This window comes from Thermobia domestica, chromosome 7, assembly GCF_964235325.1.
Source record: "Thermobia domestica chromosome 7, izTheDome1.hap1.1, whole genome shotgun sequence".
In the NCBI taxonomy this organism is placed as follows: Eukaryota; Metazoa; Arthropoda; class Insecta; order Zygentoma; family Lepismatidae; genus Thermobia; species Thermobia domestica.
The window spans coordinates 302,918,837-302,934,035 of record NC_137460.1 but is presented as its reverse complement, the minus strand read 5'-3'; the positions used below and the strand labels follow the sequence as shown (position 1 = coordinate 302,934,035).

The 15,199-nt window shown below is 38.4% G+C and overlaps 1 protein-coding gene across 1 annotated transcript in view; it reads right to left on the bottom strand.

The window, feature by feature from the left end:
• Positions 1-14,949, bottom strand: part of Vinc (vinculin) — a 236,040-nt gene extending 221,091 nt beyond the window's left edge. Inside the window, exon 1 of the mRNA XM_081764025.1 lies at positions 14,650-14,949. Coding sequence (XP_081620151.1) covers positions 14,650-14,706 — 57 coding nt within the window. The 5' untranslated portion in view covers positions 14,707-14,949. The remainder of the gene's footprint in view (positions 1-14,649) is intronic.
• Between the last annotated feature and the right edge of the window lie 250 nt (positions 14,950-15,199).

The following is a 15,199-nucleotide window of genomic DNA, read 5'->3' as shown; positions in this document are numbered from 1 at the left end:
GCATCATTTAAAGTTGTTTGGTTGTCTGTTGGCATTATTTGAGTGAGGAAACGGGTCTGAGCCTTTGTGCTTCTGAAACTACAAATCATGAAAGGTGTATACTGTAAGGTCATCCACTTGGCGGTTAATCCTTCACATTACACTTGGTTTAACTGATTGAAATCCGAAGGATTCCACTCGACGCATGATATCATTCTTTGAATAACAGCTGCTCCCACAATGACATTTAAAAAAGGGGGAAAATTAAAAAAAAAAAAAAAACTGGTTTAATATGCTTCTGGATGAGTGGTGTTCCTGTCGAAGAGGGATTTATGATCGCGTGACTGTATGAGAGAGAGAGAGAGATGAGAAAACCGCAGTGCAGATTCCTTGCTCGTTGTGGTAACTGTAACCACACCAATAATCCGAGCTCATCCTCCCACGAGAAAACAACAGAATACCTGAGAAATGACAATGACAACTATTACTGGAAGGAAATGGGTGTGTGTTTGCCCTTCTGTAGGCAGACTTCGTCCCCACGCATTGACACAACTGAAACAACCGAAGTAGGAAGATAAAGGTATGAGACAGGTGTTTCTTTCCACGTTAACTCAACGTAGACGCTCAGTTGATCTGAAGAAAAAATACTTCGATACGTGAGAGAGCACGCAATCAGAGGCGTTGCCAGGCTCTTTCGGAAAGTGTTTAATTAGAAACGAGTGTTTAATCCTTACAAGATCCACGGTACATTATCGTACCAAAATACAGTGTCGTTTTCAGCCGCTTATTTAGGTCCTATAACAGGCATTTGAAACCCTTTTTTTATTGGTCAAGTCAAACATGGACCAAAGAACACCACAGATGCATCTTGGAACCAGATTGTCAACTTGGTGGCACCAAATGGGGTCGGGAGAGCATGACTTAAATTTTTTTCTCGACGAATTAAAAAAAAAAAATCCCGCCCTTAGCTTTTAAAATATTATATTGAAATTTTGCATACGCATTGAGTACATCTCTAGCTACTTACCTTTTTTTTTTCTTTTTTTTGAGATCTCTACGTCAACCCAGGCCACGGCCGAGGGCTCAAGAGTTTCAAAAAGAGGATTTTTCGGAAATTTCACTAACTTCCCGTTTCTGGTGTATGATATGGGCATGTGAGTGGTACAATTTGAAAGGTCGCTTTATTCTGAAGGAAATGAAGTATGAACCATTATCCAGGAACAAAAAGTATTGTTTTAGGAAATTTTCACATTACATCGTGTAAATATATGTATATACAATATAAAGAGAAGTCACCTTGAGATTTTCAAAAAAAAAAAAAATCCACCCATAGTTTTGAAGATACCACATTGAAATTTTGCACACGTATTGTGTATGTAAATACGTATTTTTTTCAGTGATTTTCAGATCCCTACGTCGACTCAGGCCAGGGCCCGAGGGGCTCAAAGTTAAAGTGTAGCTGAACTCTCCCCCCTACAAACGTAAATATCTAGTGGCACCACTGCAAGTGTTCTTCTTTTGAACATAAGACTTGTTACTTCCGATCATCACACCCCACCGAGGCCGCACAAATAGTTGATTAGCGGTTTAACAAACTCAAATCACAGACGCACACACCGAACATGGAACGTACGACGCGGTGTACTTCAGGCTTGCTAGATTAAGTCGGTTTAAGATTGGTCTAAACACCACAGCGAATGACTATCCGAAAATAGCTTATAGATCTTTGGGAGTTCTCTGGAGCCAACCAGAAAAGGGATCCGCACTTTTCTTCTTGGAAGAAACAAGAAGGCTACGACTATAGTTCAACCCCCCACCCCGCCAAACAGAGGATATATTTCAACTTTGTCGTGCTATACTTGTAGGGCATGATCTCGAGATGGAAAACCCACAGGTGAATGCTATATATCAAAACATGATGCGAAAGCAGTGGTATTTCTCCCGAGCCCGAGCAGAGACGATCTTTCCTCGTTTCCAGTCTTTTACACATCACAGGCGATATGGAGACTTACTTTCTTTACACTCAAAATTCCACTTCCTACTGTAAACTTGTCACAAAAGCCACATTAATGGTGTTCCTGCCAAGGCTCGGAACAATGGTAGCTCAGATGAATACTCACCTCTTTTGCTAAAGATTATCTGGTCCGATCCAAGCTTTGTAAGCCTGGTAAACAACGTCCCGTCCGTGGGTATTATTTAATTGTTCCCTTTTCTTCTACTTCATCATTTCACTAATTATTCCAAAAGAATATGCCTCATTTAGTTCACAGCCATACGCACAAACAGCAGCGCCGATTTCTCTGTAAGTTGGGAGGAGAGGTTCAGGTGTGTATGATTCGTTGTCACATATACAAGCTAAGATCCAATAAAACATATCCATATCATGCGAGCCCCAACCAAACTTTCCGGTCCTCCTTGACCTCTCGGGATCAATGCCCATGATTGCAGACAAAGAAACTCCATTTTAATAGAAATGTATTTCTGGATTGGTGAATCGCATCGCATGAGATCAAATATAACAGCGCGAAGAAGGAATTACTGTACGCAGACCCTGCGTTAGACTCTCAGAAGGTCTACTTATATTAGGCCCAACTAGCGATTATTAAATTTAACAATTTTGAGGACCTGTTTCACATGAAGTGCACTTCGCCGGTCCTCTGTTTCTTTAAAAGGAAGTAACCAAATAACTTCATGTATATTATTTATTTTTCACTATACAAATTACCATCAAGTTTAGTGCTTATATTGCAAAGATTACCAAAACCAGTTTCATTAATTACAAAAACTTAGAAAAGACAGTTAAATTGTTGAACTCGTATTTTTCATAAGGAAACTAAATAAAATTGAATCTGACTACGCTCAAGGACCCCGAGAGTCCGTGGATCACCGGTCTAAACGAAATAATTCGGAAGTTTAACTGTTGAAGAATATCTTCCTCTAGATTGTGCGAATGCTGTTTCTGTATCTTTTGCATTGTGAGGAAAGGGCCAAACGTGCTCTCTCACTCAAAGCAAGAAAGATGGCTCTCTGGAGATGCGTGTACTATTACACACCCATTCCGCTAATCAATGCAGTGTCTCCTCATACGAGAACAAGAGTTACATAAATTACAAAACCTGTTACAGGAGATTCGATAATTATTAAATGGGGATTGCATTATTTATTCATGTATTGTTTTATAGTGACCGCCTCTGATGATCCTGGTCCCATTTCAAAATTAAATGAAATACTTTAGCGTAGCGTCCCACGATTATGCTCCTAAGGGTAGAGACACTATGATTAAGACAAGTGAATGATTATGAAACAATTGGTGGAATGAAAAAGTGGGAGGAAACGGAAGTACCGGAGAAAACCTACGGATACAATGTTGTCCACCACAAACTTACTTGGCCGCGGATCAAACCACGGACCCGACGCACCAGAAGTATGCGCTCTACGACTGAGCCACCGTGGCCCCGCCCTTACGGTTGTATCGATGCCATTATATGTCGTATAGCCTTAGTGCCCGAAGAGGGCAAACCAACAATAATAGGAGATGAGCCACCACATATCTAATTACATGAAGTAGCCGGGCAGTCACCTAGTAGGGATTAGGAAAAGACTTCAAAACAAGATAATCAATTGCGGAATACGAATCCGGCAATCCTCTACTTGCTATTGTAGGTAGGAGTTCTTCACCCACATCAGCTCAGCAAAGGTCAACCGAATACTGGGAATAAAACCCGGTCATATTTCATATCATATGATTCTCGATCTTTTGGATGCTCCAATGTCAGCCGTCCCTTCCATTATGTTCCATTATTTGATTGTAAATAGTAGATTATTATTATTATTATTATTATTATTATTATTATTATTATTATTATTATTATTATTATTATTATTGAAGTTGAACGCCTGATTTGAGGACGCGCAGAAAAGAAAGAACCAATCATTAACAGAATTTGGAAGTAACATTTGAATTTCGATAATACTGCAAAAAGGATAAGAAGGCTCACTATATAATAACAAAAACAATCAAACAAAATGTGTAAGCTAACTCATACCAACACCCGGAATGAACAATATCTTCAGAACACTTCTCTGGAAACAACCGATCATACGAAGTTGAGAAATCCCAAATATTAAAAGGTTAAAGCATTGTAGCCGTAAATCAATAAAGGGACGACATGAACACATTTTTACGAGACATCTGCCCTATTCCTCAGCTTTTAATTGCGTTTCAGACGAGAAGAGACCCAACGTTAATCAGAGGAACTTAATGGGACGTGATGCGTCAATGGATCGTCAATAAACTGCTCATGCGGCGGCCTCAATTCCTTCATGGACCTTTGGAACGCAGAAGCACAATTCAGGTCAATCCACAGATTTAAACACAAGAATCCACATTGAGTATCTAGTCCCATTCCTTATCACATTCTCCCAAATTCTGTTACTTCAACGATTAGAACGAATTAATATAAATATTAAAATAATAAGTATTCCGCATTTTGGTACGTCGTAGGAGTTTATTTTCCGTACATACAGATGCAATATGAAGAATTAAAACTACCTATGTTTTCCCGTTCCTTCGTTTATTTTCTTTACACATAATACTTAAATCTAACAAGCACTTACAGAAGCAGACCCAGTAAAATTAACATGCATTTAAAAAAAGAAAATTATCAAAATACCGAAGAAAAAAATCGTCGTTTGAAGTTTATCGTCCTTTCCCAGTACAGAAGCTATTTAAGACGTGGCCCTTATGAAGGAATCCGAACCACAATAATGCGATGAATGGTTTCCCCGGGAATCGAACTTCTCATGTATAGCAAAGGTGCATGTGCTACTCACTAGGCGAGAGGGAAAAAGCAAGGTTGCCTATATGCGTCTTATCCATCAATCAAACTTCATAGAAAGTAAAACTAATGGACTGTATCTTCGTTATTACTCTTGCATAACTTGATACTCAGAAAGAATGGTTCTTTGTGGAGTACGGGATTTTGTGTCCTGAGCCAGATTCACGAAGGAAATTTCGCGTAAGTAGGTAACGAAATCCGGTGTGACTAGAAACAAAAATCAAATCAAATCTTTGAGGTTAACGTCCCGCGCGTTAGGCTAAGGAAGACGATGGTTAAAGTAGGTGAATGATAATGGAAAGATTCGTGGAATGAGAAACTGCGAAGAAACGAAAGTACCCCGAGAAAATCCACAAGAACGATGTTGCCCACCACAACTTACTTAGCCGGGGATCGAACGAGGGATCCCAAGTACCAGAGGTAAGCACTCTATCACTAAGCCACCGTGCCCCCCCCCCCCTAACTAAAAACAAAGCTGATATACTGACTGCAGGTTCCCAATTTGAAATTGTTCGGTCAGCCATAGCCTTTCAACAGTAGCTCACTATCTGTCTCTTACCTACAGGTTACTCTGATTTTAGCCTCTTCCCTCAGCCCCTGCAGATTTCTCTACTGAACCGCAAGGCAAGAATATTGATTACGATCCGCCCCATTTATCTGGTAACAAACTTTATTATTATTTACGTCAGGCCAATTTGGTACTCCGGTATTCGTTACAAGTTACAGGACACTAAGAACACCTACTATTAAATGTCTAAATCTAATAACGTGTGTTCTACAAACTGTGACCAGAAAATACGATGAATGTAGTTGTACAGTACCATAGGTCTATATCGATGCTGTATACATTTCAACTACTAAGCCCGGTAGCCTAAAGCTTTGGTGCAATCAGTGTCGAGTCTGAACGAGTTGTAATATGTTAGTTAGCCTTCAGAGGCAGAAGAGTGAGGACGTATTAAAGAGTATCTGTCACGTGTCAACATTAAGTTTTGTTCTAAAATGGAAAAAGTATGGCGAAGAAGCAATGGCATTGAAGAGTGCTTACAAGTGGTATGAGAGATTCAAAAGCGGCAAGGAATCGGCTGAAAACGAGCAGCGATCGAGATGTCCTTCGATGTAAAAAAACATGAAAACGTGAAAAAAGTGGCACAAATGATTTGTTCAAACAGGTGAATGACTATTCGAGAGATTTCCGTAGAAGTAAATATCTCGAATGAGTTCGTGAAAAGAATTTTAACCGCCAAATTAAATGGGCAAATGACTTCCTTCTTCACAACGAAAACGAGCCATGCCACACTTTCCTTTGATCCGAGAGCTTTAGGCTGAAAAAATATCCCTGTCTGACTACATCTCTGTGCTCTCCAGATATAGCACCATGCGACTTTTGGCTTTTGCCAAAAATTAAAACTGTGCTCAAAGGAAAACGTTTTGACACCATCCCTGACATTGAGAGAGCCACGACCGAGCGACTGAATGCCCTTCCAAAAGAAGCCTTCCAGAAATGTTTCCAGCCATGGATTCAATGTTGGGATAAGTGCAAGGGCGCCCATGTTCTGGTTTCCACGGGGGGGGGGGGTAAGAAAAAGCGACATTTCAAATATAGTTTCAAATTTTGCTGTAACTATTCTAAAAATTCTATTGGGTTTTCGATATTTCGAAGTACAATTTCCTCTAGGGGGACAAGCGACCCACCTTGCCCCCCCTGATGGGCGCCCTTGGATAAGTGCACTGCTGGCCAAGAACAGTAGTCTGAAGGAGATTAAATCAAATTCCGTTTAAGCTTGTTTCTAATAAAATTATTCACCGTATTTTTGATCACACCTCGTATATTCAAGCTTGCCGTTTTCTATACACAACAGTAAGGATGAGTACTAAATTAATAACCTTTCAAAATGTGCAGAACTTAAGATAAATATAGTCTTTAAATTCTTTATTTTAACCTTTCAGCAGCCAATCTAATGTTCTGATGAAGATGATAGGAGCTAAAAGTCACCGGAACTTCAGCTACAAGAAGTAGCACTCATGTCTACAACTCGTGAAGTTTGGTTTGTATGGCGTGATATTTTGTCAATATTCAAACCGGAAGTGGTAGTAAATTTCTATCACTTTCGGTTATAGTAGAACGATTTTAGGGAGGAGATGGAATATAGTCATAGCACGGTTAAGTTGCGTTCGCATTAAGATCTTGTGAGCCGCTCGTGAACCTGTAGTGTGAAGACATTGAATACTTCTGTTCCGCTCAAAAGATCGTGATACAAAATGGCAGCCATGCTAGACCCAGAAGAAGCTGCAGCTTTAATCTTGGCGAAAACAAGGAAAATAAGATATACCGTACAACAATGTGGATGTGGATTCATCCAATAAATCGATCAAGACTGGAAGAATGTTTATTTTACAGTAGGGATGGTCAATTCCTGAATTCTTATTTTCCGGAATCCGGAAAGTAAAATCGGAAAAATTACAGAATTTAGAAATTTCCGGAATTCAGAAAAATTCCGTAACTTTTCGGAAAATGTTAGCCATCCCTATTTTACAGTCTGTTTCCTGGACTGAGAGAAGTTGAAAGAAAATTTATCAACTACTTCAGGATGTCTAAATCTTCGTTTGACGAACTGTATAATAATATAGTGTGTGCATTTGATCAGAGTAACATCAAAATAAGAAAACTGTCAGTATCAAATATTTGAACACTTTTCTCCATTCCAACTGAGTTCACGCTTACGTGTAAAGGGCTCTCATAAAGCTGCGTGTTATTTTCTTCCCCGCCAGCAGCCCGCTCGAGCCGACTAGTGGCGGGGTGATCTTCATAGCAGCCCAGAGCCGCGACACACTCGCGCCGAAGCGTATGTGTGAAGGCGTACATTTAAGACAATGTGAAGCTAGCAGCTGCACCTCACGCAAGAGGCTCACAGAGTCCTAGTGTGAAGGCTACCTTACTTGATTACAGACAACCACTTCTCGCTATGTATTATCGTTGTTACTCTATCGCGAGAGCAGCTGATTTCTGCCACTTCCGGTTTGAATAGAGGGTTAGGACAGAAGATGGTACTTATTCCAACAGCGCTAAATCGATTTAAAAGAAAGAAAAGAAAAACTTGTTTTGCCGGTAGTTGTAGTTGTTTTCTGTTACATTCGGTTTCAGCATAGAATTAAGGAGGGAGATGAAATGTATTCTTGAAACGTTTGATCGATTGCAGGAAACTGCTTCTTGCATCATCATCACCGTACTTATTCTGCCATTATTGGCAGGTCACTTGCTGCAACTGAGAAGCTTCATGCTCCACAGCTTTCCTCTAACCTCTTCGTCTTCATGTGCGATTTCTCTGTTTTGATATAGTCCATTAATTGTAGTCTCCATCGCCTTTTCCCTCTCTTTTCTGCCATCATGCCCTATAGCACGTCCCTCATGATACAATTCCTTATTAGGCAGGTTTGGCTGGTTTAAACCAAGGTGATTGTTTTTTACCAGCTGTAATTTTTAAAAAAATGGTTTAAAGCCCCCCCCCCCAAAAAAAAAACACGAAAAATGCTTTAAATCGTGTGAACTTCATAGCGTCGTTTTCACATATCAAACCATCTGCATTACTTATCTTCTTTTCATCTTTTAATCAAGGCGTCCAATGTTCAATTATTGGTCGAATCACAACCCTTCTTTCAAGTGTAAACAAAGTAGAGGTTAGGATGTCAGTTAAAGCGAAAGTCTTCTCCGTAATAACCTAAGTACTAACTAACTAACTAACTCTATGGCCTATGGAACCCGGAGGTTCAATGCCGCGTTCACAAAAGCTCTCCACCGACTTCTATCCTTAAACAACTGGATCCAGTTTCTACTTTGAATTCCTATCTCTGCGAGATCCATTTAATATTGTCCTCCCATCTGCGCCTAGGTCTTCCTAATGGTCGTTTTCCGATTGGTCTTCGAGTCAAGACTTTGAAAGCGTTTGTACTTTCTTCCATTCTAGCTACATGACCTGCCCACCTAAGCCTCCTAGACTTGACGACCCCAACAATGTTGGGTAAACCGTATAATTTATGTAGTTCCTCGTTATGAAGTTTCCGCCAGTCCCCATTCCCGTTCCTCTTGGGCGCGAACGTCTCAGGATCTTGTTTTCAAATACTTTCAGTCTATGTTCTTCCCTCAGAGTAAGTGACCATGTTTCGCAACCATACAGAACAATAAGCATGATTATCGTTTTATATATTTTAAGCTTCAAATTCCTCGACAGAATTCGCGACAACAAGAGATTTTGAACCGAATAGTAACACGAATTCCCTGCTTTTAGTCGACATTTAATTTCTTCCTGAATATGATTTTTCTCTGTTAATATTGATCCTAGATATTTGAAACTATCCACTTTATCAAAAGTATTATTTAATATTTTAACACATCCATAATTTGCTGTATTCCGGTCCCGACCCATTTCCATGTATTTAGTTTTCTCTGCATTTCTTTCCATTGATCTCCTATTAAGCGTAATCATACGAAACGAAACCAAATTGTATATGTCTGCTTGCTTTAATGCTTGTTGTTTTATAAAGAAGGTTACTTAAATATATTGATAGAAATTGGCGAAGTTTATCAACTGTGTACGTAGCTTTCAACATTAGCTTGGATTGGACTTTGTTTTAATTTTATTGAATGATATCTACATACTAAATTCGTAATTTAATACCTCAGTTTTGGCGTACTGATTATGATACGTTGCCCTAAAAATTTTACATGCAAATACATTTAAAGTAATAAGCGCATTTTCCCAATGGCTAAGGCGGGAGTTTCCCGATTTATATATAGTTCTGTATAATGGTTTCATTTGTGATACTGTTTATCTTTTTGTCCTTCTGAAATGACTCTTGACAATTACATTAAAAAACATGTAAAGATCAGTATAATGTATTTTTATCAGGAGTCCTTCGTAAGTGAGTCGGCAGACTCATTGCATTTGTGTACAATTAGTCCCGGTTTCGAGTCCAAATGGAGAACAATTTCTCTCGGATGTGAGCCGAGAAACGTTTGGATTCCGCTTTAACCTTATGTGATCCCTTCCAGCATAATCCTGTTGTTGCATAACATCAAGACGAAACAAACCTATCTCTGTCCATATGTAATATAAATACATAGAGCAAATTATTTAAACCAAAAAAGCCTGGTTTAAACCAAAAAACCTGTTTTTTTTAAATAAAAACCATGGTTTTTGGCACCCTGTTTTTAGGCAATGTCCCAACCAGTTTTTCCTTCTCTTCTTAATAATATTTAAAATTGTTCTTTTTCTCTTCACCATTTCTAATAGCCTCCTGGATAGAGATATATAGATTTCAGAAAATTAATTATTAACTCTGCCTACAATTGCACTTGTTATCAAGGTCACTTCATTTTCATGTAGGCCCTACCATATCATGCAATTTAAAACTAGGAATCACAGAATTTCGCCTTTTCAATTGGACAGAAACTCTGTTTTGTTAAGTTTTCACTTTCCCAAAAAGTAAATAAATTACGTATGTAACTAATTGACAGTATGGCCTCTCCTCCAATCAGTGTATTTGATTTGAAAGACATTGGAAGAATATACGAATATATAACACTGTCATTATTGAACGCTGAATTAGTAAACAAAATTTGAAACCCGAGTAGTTAATACCAAAAAAGGTTATCGATTTAATTATTGTAGAAGTTAGAGCTACCTTTGACGGAATAAACACGATGTTTATTGGAGGTAACGTCTGGAACTATCCAACCAATTTCAACTATTGTTCTATTATTGGAGAGTTATTTAATTTAATTTTTCTTTTCGATGGTAAACAACTTGTTAAAACGCTTGAATCTATACAATTGAACCAAGTTCTATACAACACCTTACTGTGATTACATTAGTATGATTAGGTCGGTAGATTAATCATATAAAAAAGAATAGCTGTCCATGAATCATTACGTAATATGCAATGTAATTAGTTAAGCCCTATTATTGCAATTAGTCTAGGTACACTTGTTATTATTATTTTTGAATTAAACTGACTCTTGAATTATTTGCGTCCCAGAATCTAGCTTTTCGTGGTAAAAATGAAGCTATTTACTCAAGAAACAATGGCATTCTTCACAAGCTTGTTGAGTGTAAGAGAGAGTCTGATGTTATTGTGGCTGGGCATTCGTGACGATTGCAACAAGAGATATACTTGCTTTTCTTGGGGAAGGTCATTCAAAATGAAGTGACTGAACTGCTTGGGTCAAAATTTTGTCTGAATTAATGAAGGCGTAAGTTATACAGAGTAAATTAATTGTTCGTTTCGCAAGAGTAAACTAAGGAACGGAACTATCTATTGACGAACATTTCGTGCATAAATTACCCTCAGTAGAGGAACTAACTACCATTATTTCAGGGAAAAAAAAAACTGAAAATTCTCTCTCAAACATGTGTGGTCAAGAACAAGATAACAGTGATAATATAAAAGGAAAGAATTCAGATGATCCAAAAATAATATTAAACCTAAACAGTGGAGCTTTATTCGTTCCGTGTAGCAACCATTCATTGAATTTGGTTGCTAATGATTCTGTTGTGTCCTTCAATTAAGATGTTACGTTTTTTGCTATATTACGAGACATGTACATTAATTTTTTTACTTCATTTTAAAAGTTCTTAGGAGAGTTGTATTGATGTTGTAAAACCACTTCGTTATCAGTTAGATCAAATCTAGGATTCTCTTTTAGAAGCATCCAAGGACTTAATTATAGACGTTTTCGGAAGAAATACTGTTTATGCTGGGATTTTAAGTTTGTGCTGTAGTTCTTTTGGTATCAAATTATTTTTAGTGTTAATGTAGTTAGCAGTGTTATCCAGCAAGAATCAGTAAAGATCAGCAGGGAGTTGATTCAGTTGAGAAAGCCAAACACCACGTTGAGAACATGTGAAGTGATGAAGGCTTCCAAAATATTGTGGTTGATTTGTGCAAGCTCTAGAAATTCAAACGGAATAAATAAATTTAAAAAAAAAAAAAAAAAAAACTACAACAGTCAAAAAATAAAATGAAATCTTCAAGTTTTACGTCCCACGGTTATGCCAAAGGAGACGGTGATGATGAGAGATGAATGAAATGGTGGAATGAAGACATTTGAAAATAACGGGAGAGCCCCGAGAAAAACCCACGAGCACGGTGTTTGTCCACCACAAAGTCCATACGGCGCGAGCTGGGATCGAACCAGGGACCCCAAGCGCCGGAAGTGAACGCTCTACCACTGAGCCACCGCACCTCCTCTAGAACAATCAAACGACAAGTTCGATATGATTTTGATGAGCCAATTCATGATCCATATAATGCGTTTATATGAAAATTCCTTTGTTTCCACACGAGATGCGATTATTTGTTGCCTGGATAAAAGATTTCAACAACTAAGCAACAAAGCGAAATAGTTGGGCTTTTGTATGATATTCCACCAACAACAGATAAAGAATATTAGTTTTGCAAAAACGTCCACCTACTCGTAACAGATAAAAATCACAGTCATATCAACGAGCTACTACTTTTATCTTCACTTCTCAATCCTGGATATTTAAAATGGAAATGAAATTTTGAGTTTTACGTCGCACGGTTATGCCGCTTAGGCTAAAGGAGACGGTGATGATGAGTTATGAATGAAATGGTGGAATGAAGAAAGTGGGAGGAAACGGGAGAACCCCGAGAAAACCCACGCACACGGTTTGTCCACCACAAAGTTCACTTGGCGGGAGCAGGGTTTGAACCCGAGACCCCTAGCACCAGAGGTGAACGCTCTACCACTGAGCCACCGCGGCCCCTATTTAAAATGGAACTAAACGGTTGCAACAAACATTATGAAGATATAAATATTGTATTACATCCACAGCTACGATTGTTTTGTTATGTAAATATTTGTAAACGAGTGTTCTATCATATGATACATCTTGCAAATGAAAGTTATATACTATTATAAATCATTGCTGTATTATTCTGTAAGTTTTTAGTGAATCACGCAGAACAGCTTGTATATTCTTCTACATCTACTCATATGCGTTAGGATAAACTTTACCAGAAATTTTACCACGTAGGAAAATTATAACAATAACTTAGAAGACTTCAAATTCTGACTTAGTTTCGTAATTGACTCCCTCTTTTCATTCAGTGTAATAAGTTAACTTTGATTCAAGATAATATAGAAGCGAATTACGTTGATCAAATGGAAATCAAAAAATACTAAGTAGGAGGGGGAGGCCTATGGATTTTTTGCATCGGTGATATTTTCTCCTTGCGTCGGCCCTGAATACAGGCTTAAAGATAATGAATTCTGGGATGACCTACAGATTATTACACAGTGTCGAAATTCCCACCCAATAACCTCAAATCCCCAAATATGTTAGCAATGTTCCACTTCGGTATCCCTGCATGAGGTAATTAGGCTGTTACGCCACTTTGGGTTCAGCCTAAACAACTGGTCGAACTCCAACGAAATTACAAGAACTGTACGTCTTCAGACGGTAAAATAATGAATCTCTTCTGGTGGCATTTAGTATTTCCTCCAAATCCATCTACAGCTCTGGAACTGGAACTGTCAATTATAGTGAGCCGTTGTAAAAGATCTCACCTATGGGTATACCCATCATTGCTGACGTGCCTGCACTGACTCAGTTACACAGCATTTGTGCATAGAACGAACCAACCTGTGCTAGGTGGCCAGTAAAGGGGAAGGAAGCTAACAGAGATAGGGCAGGAGCGCAACAAGAGGGTCCGAGTGGTAGCGGAGTGCGTCCATAGGAAGCAGACGCGTCAGCGATGGTGGATATACGCATAAACAAGGTCGTTAACAACGGCTCACTATAAGTGACAGTACCGGCTCCGGAGCCGTCCATGAATTTTGGGGAGATATTAAATGCCATCCGAAAATTGTGTTGATTTGACATGGAATTAGTCAAGATTAGAATCAGGAATTAATTTATGGGCTTTCGGTATCTATGGCTACGTTAGCCTGTCACGTATATGTGATCACAGTGGAGAGGACGAAAGGGCATAATGTAGAATGTTAAATATTCCTTCCTCTTTTATTTCTTAACCTTCACCTAGAGTGATCTATTCTCATCGTCACGTGTTGCACACATCTGTAAATTTAATCTAAAAGCCAAACCAAACTAATTAATGCTAAGCGACTGCATTAATACCTCGTTTTACAGCACTTAGTTCAACGTAAAATAAATTTATCTTTACGCTCGCACCAAGTAAAAATTATTTGCGGCACATTTTACAATATATGCTCCAAGTGCGCATCGATAAGCAGGACTGTTTTAAAAGGTAAAGTAGAGTAGAGTACGGTAGGGTTGGGTTAGCTTAGTGTTCGGAAAGTTTTGATCCATTTTGTTAGAATTAAGAGTGTAATTTCTAGTTTCTGCGTAAGAATATCAACTGGAGCGGGCATTGTAAAATAATCCCTTTCTTATACATTCCCACCCCAATACAAGTATGAACTGCAAAATTAACAAATATTTGTTGACAGTTCGTGAACCTCCACCGAAACCACTTTTAACGAGTTACAAGGGTACATCTACTGCGAACAGTAAAAGCCCTCTGCATGTGAGACATAAATTGAAATTTGCGGAAAAATGTCTCTCAGTACTGAAAACGAGTAGCTATTTTACTTAAGTACACAAATACGCTTATCGCGAAGCAATTCTGAAATGCGTACTCCAAATTATTAATCAAAAAGTACAAGGCACACTAGTACATCAACAACAGAATGAACTAACACTAGAAATTAAAGGTTCGAGTATTACATTTAAAAGATAAACCAATTTTTAAAAAGTGGGTGTGTCCTTAATATCCTGCTATTCATACTAACCTGTTGGGCGACAGGTTCCAAGATACTCTCAATAGTCTTCGTGTGAAACACAGGCATCTTAACTTGTTTTCACTATAGATAAAGAACTAATGTTATACAGTACTTATTATTTCTTAGTTTCCTTTCACGATGAACTTAATATGAACAATATGTATGATAAACTCAATACAAAGTACATGAACACTTAACTGTTAACATAAAATACTAAAATAACCCACACATCAGCCGCTCTGCAGCTCACCCGTCCCTAGTTCACTATGATTCCGGTCGCACCACTGTTGACAGATTTTGTTAAACGTAACTGTTCTTCTCCAGCCATCTGTAGGCGAATTTTCCAACTAAACGCAGCCGGTAAGCTTGTGCGTTGCCAGGTACACAGATTTATCTTCAGATTTACAGATTTTTCATAGCAATATGAAAAACAAGATTTTTTTGGTATGATCTACACAGTTTCTTTCGGGCTCAGAACTACATCGTTCAATTCACTACATGATGTTAAAGTTGCAATCGAGTTGTTGCTAAAATGAGGAATAAGCTGAAAGATATTTTT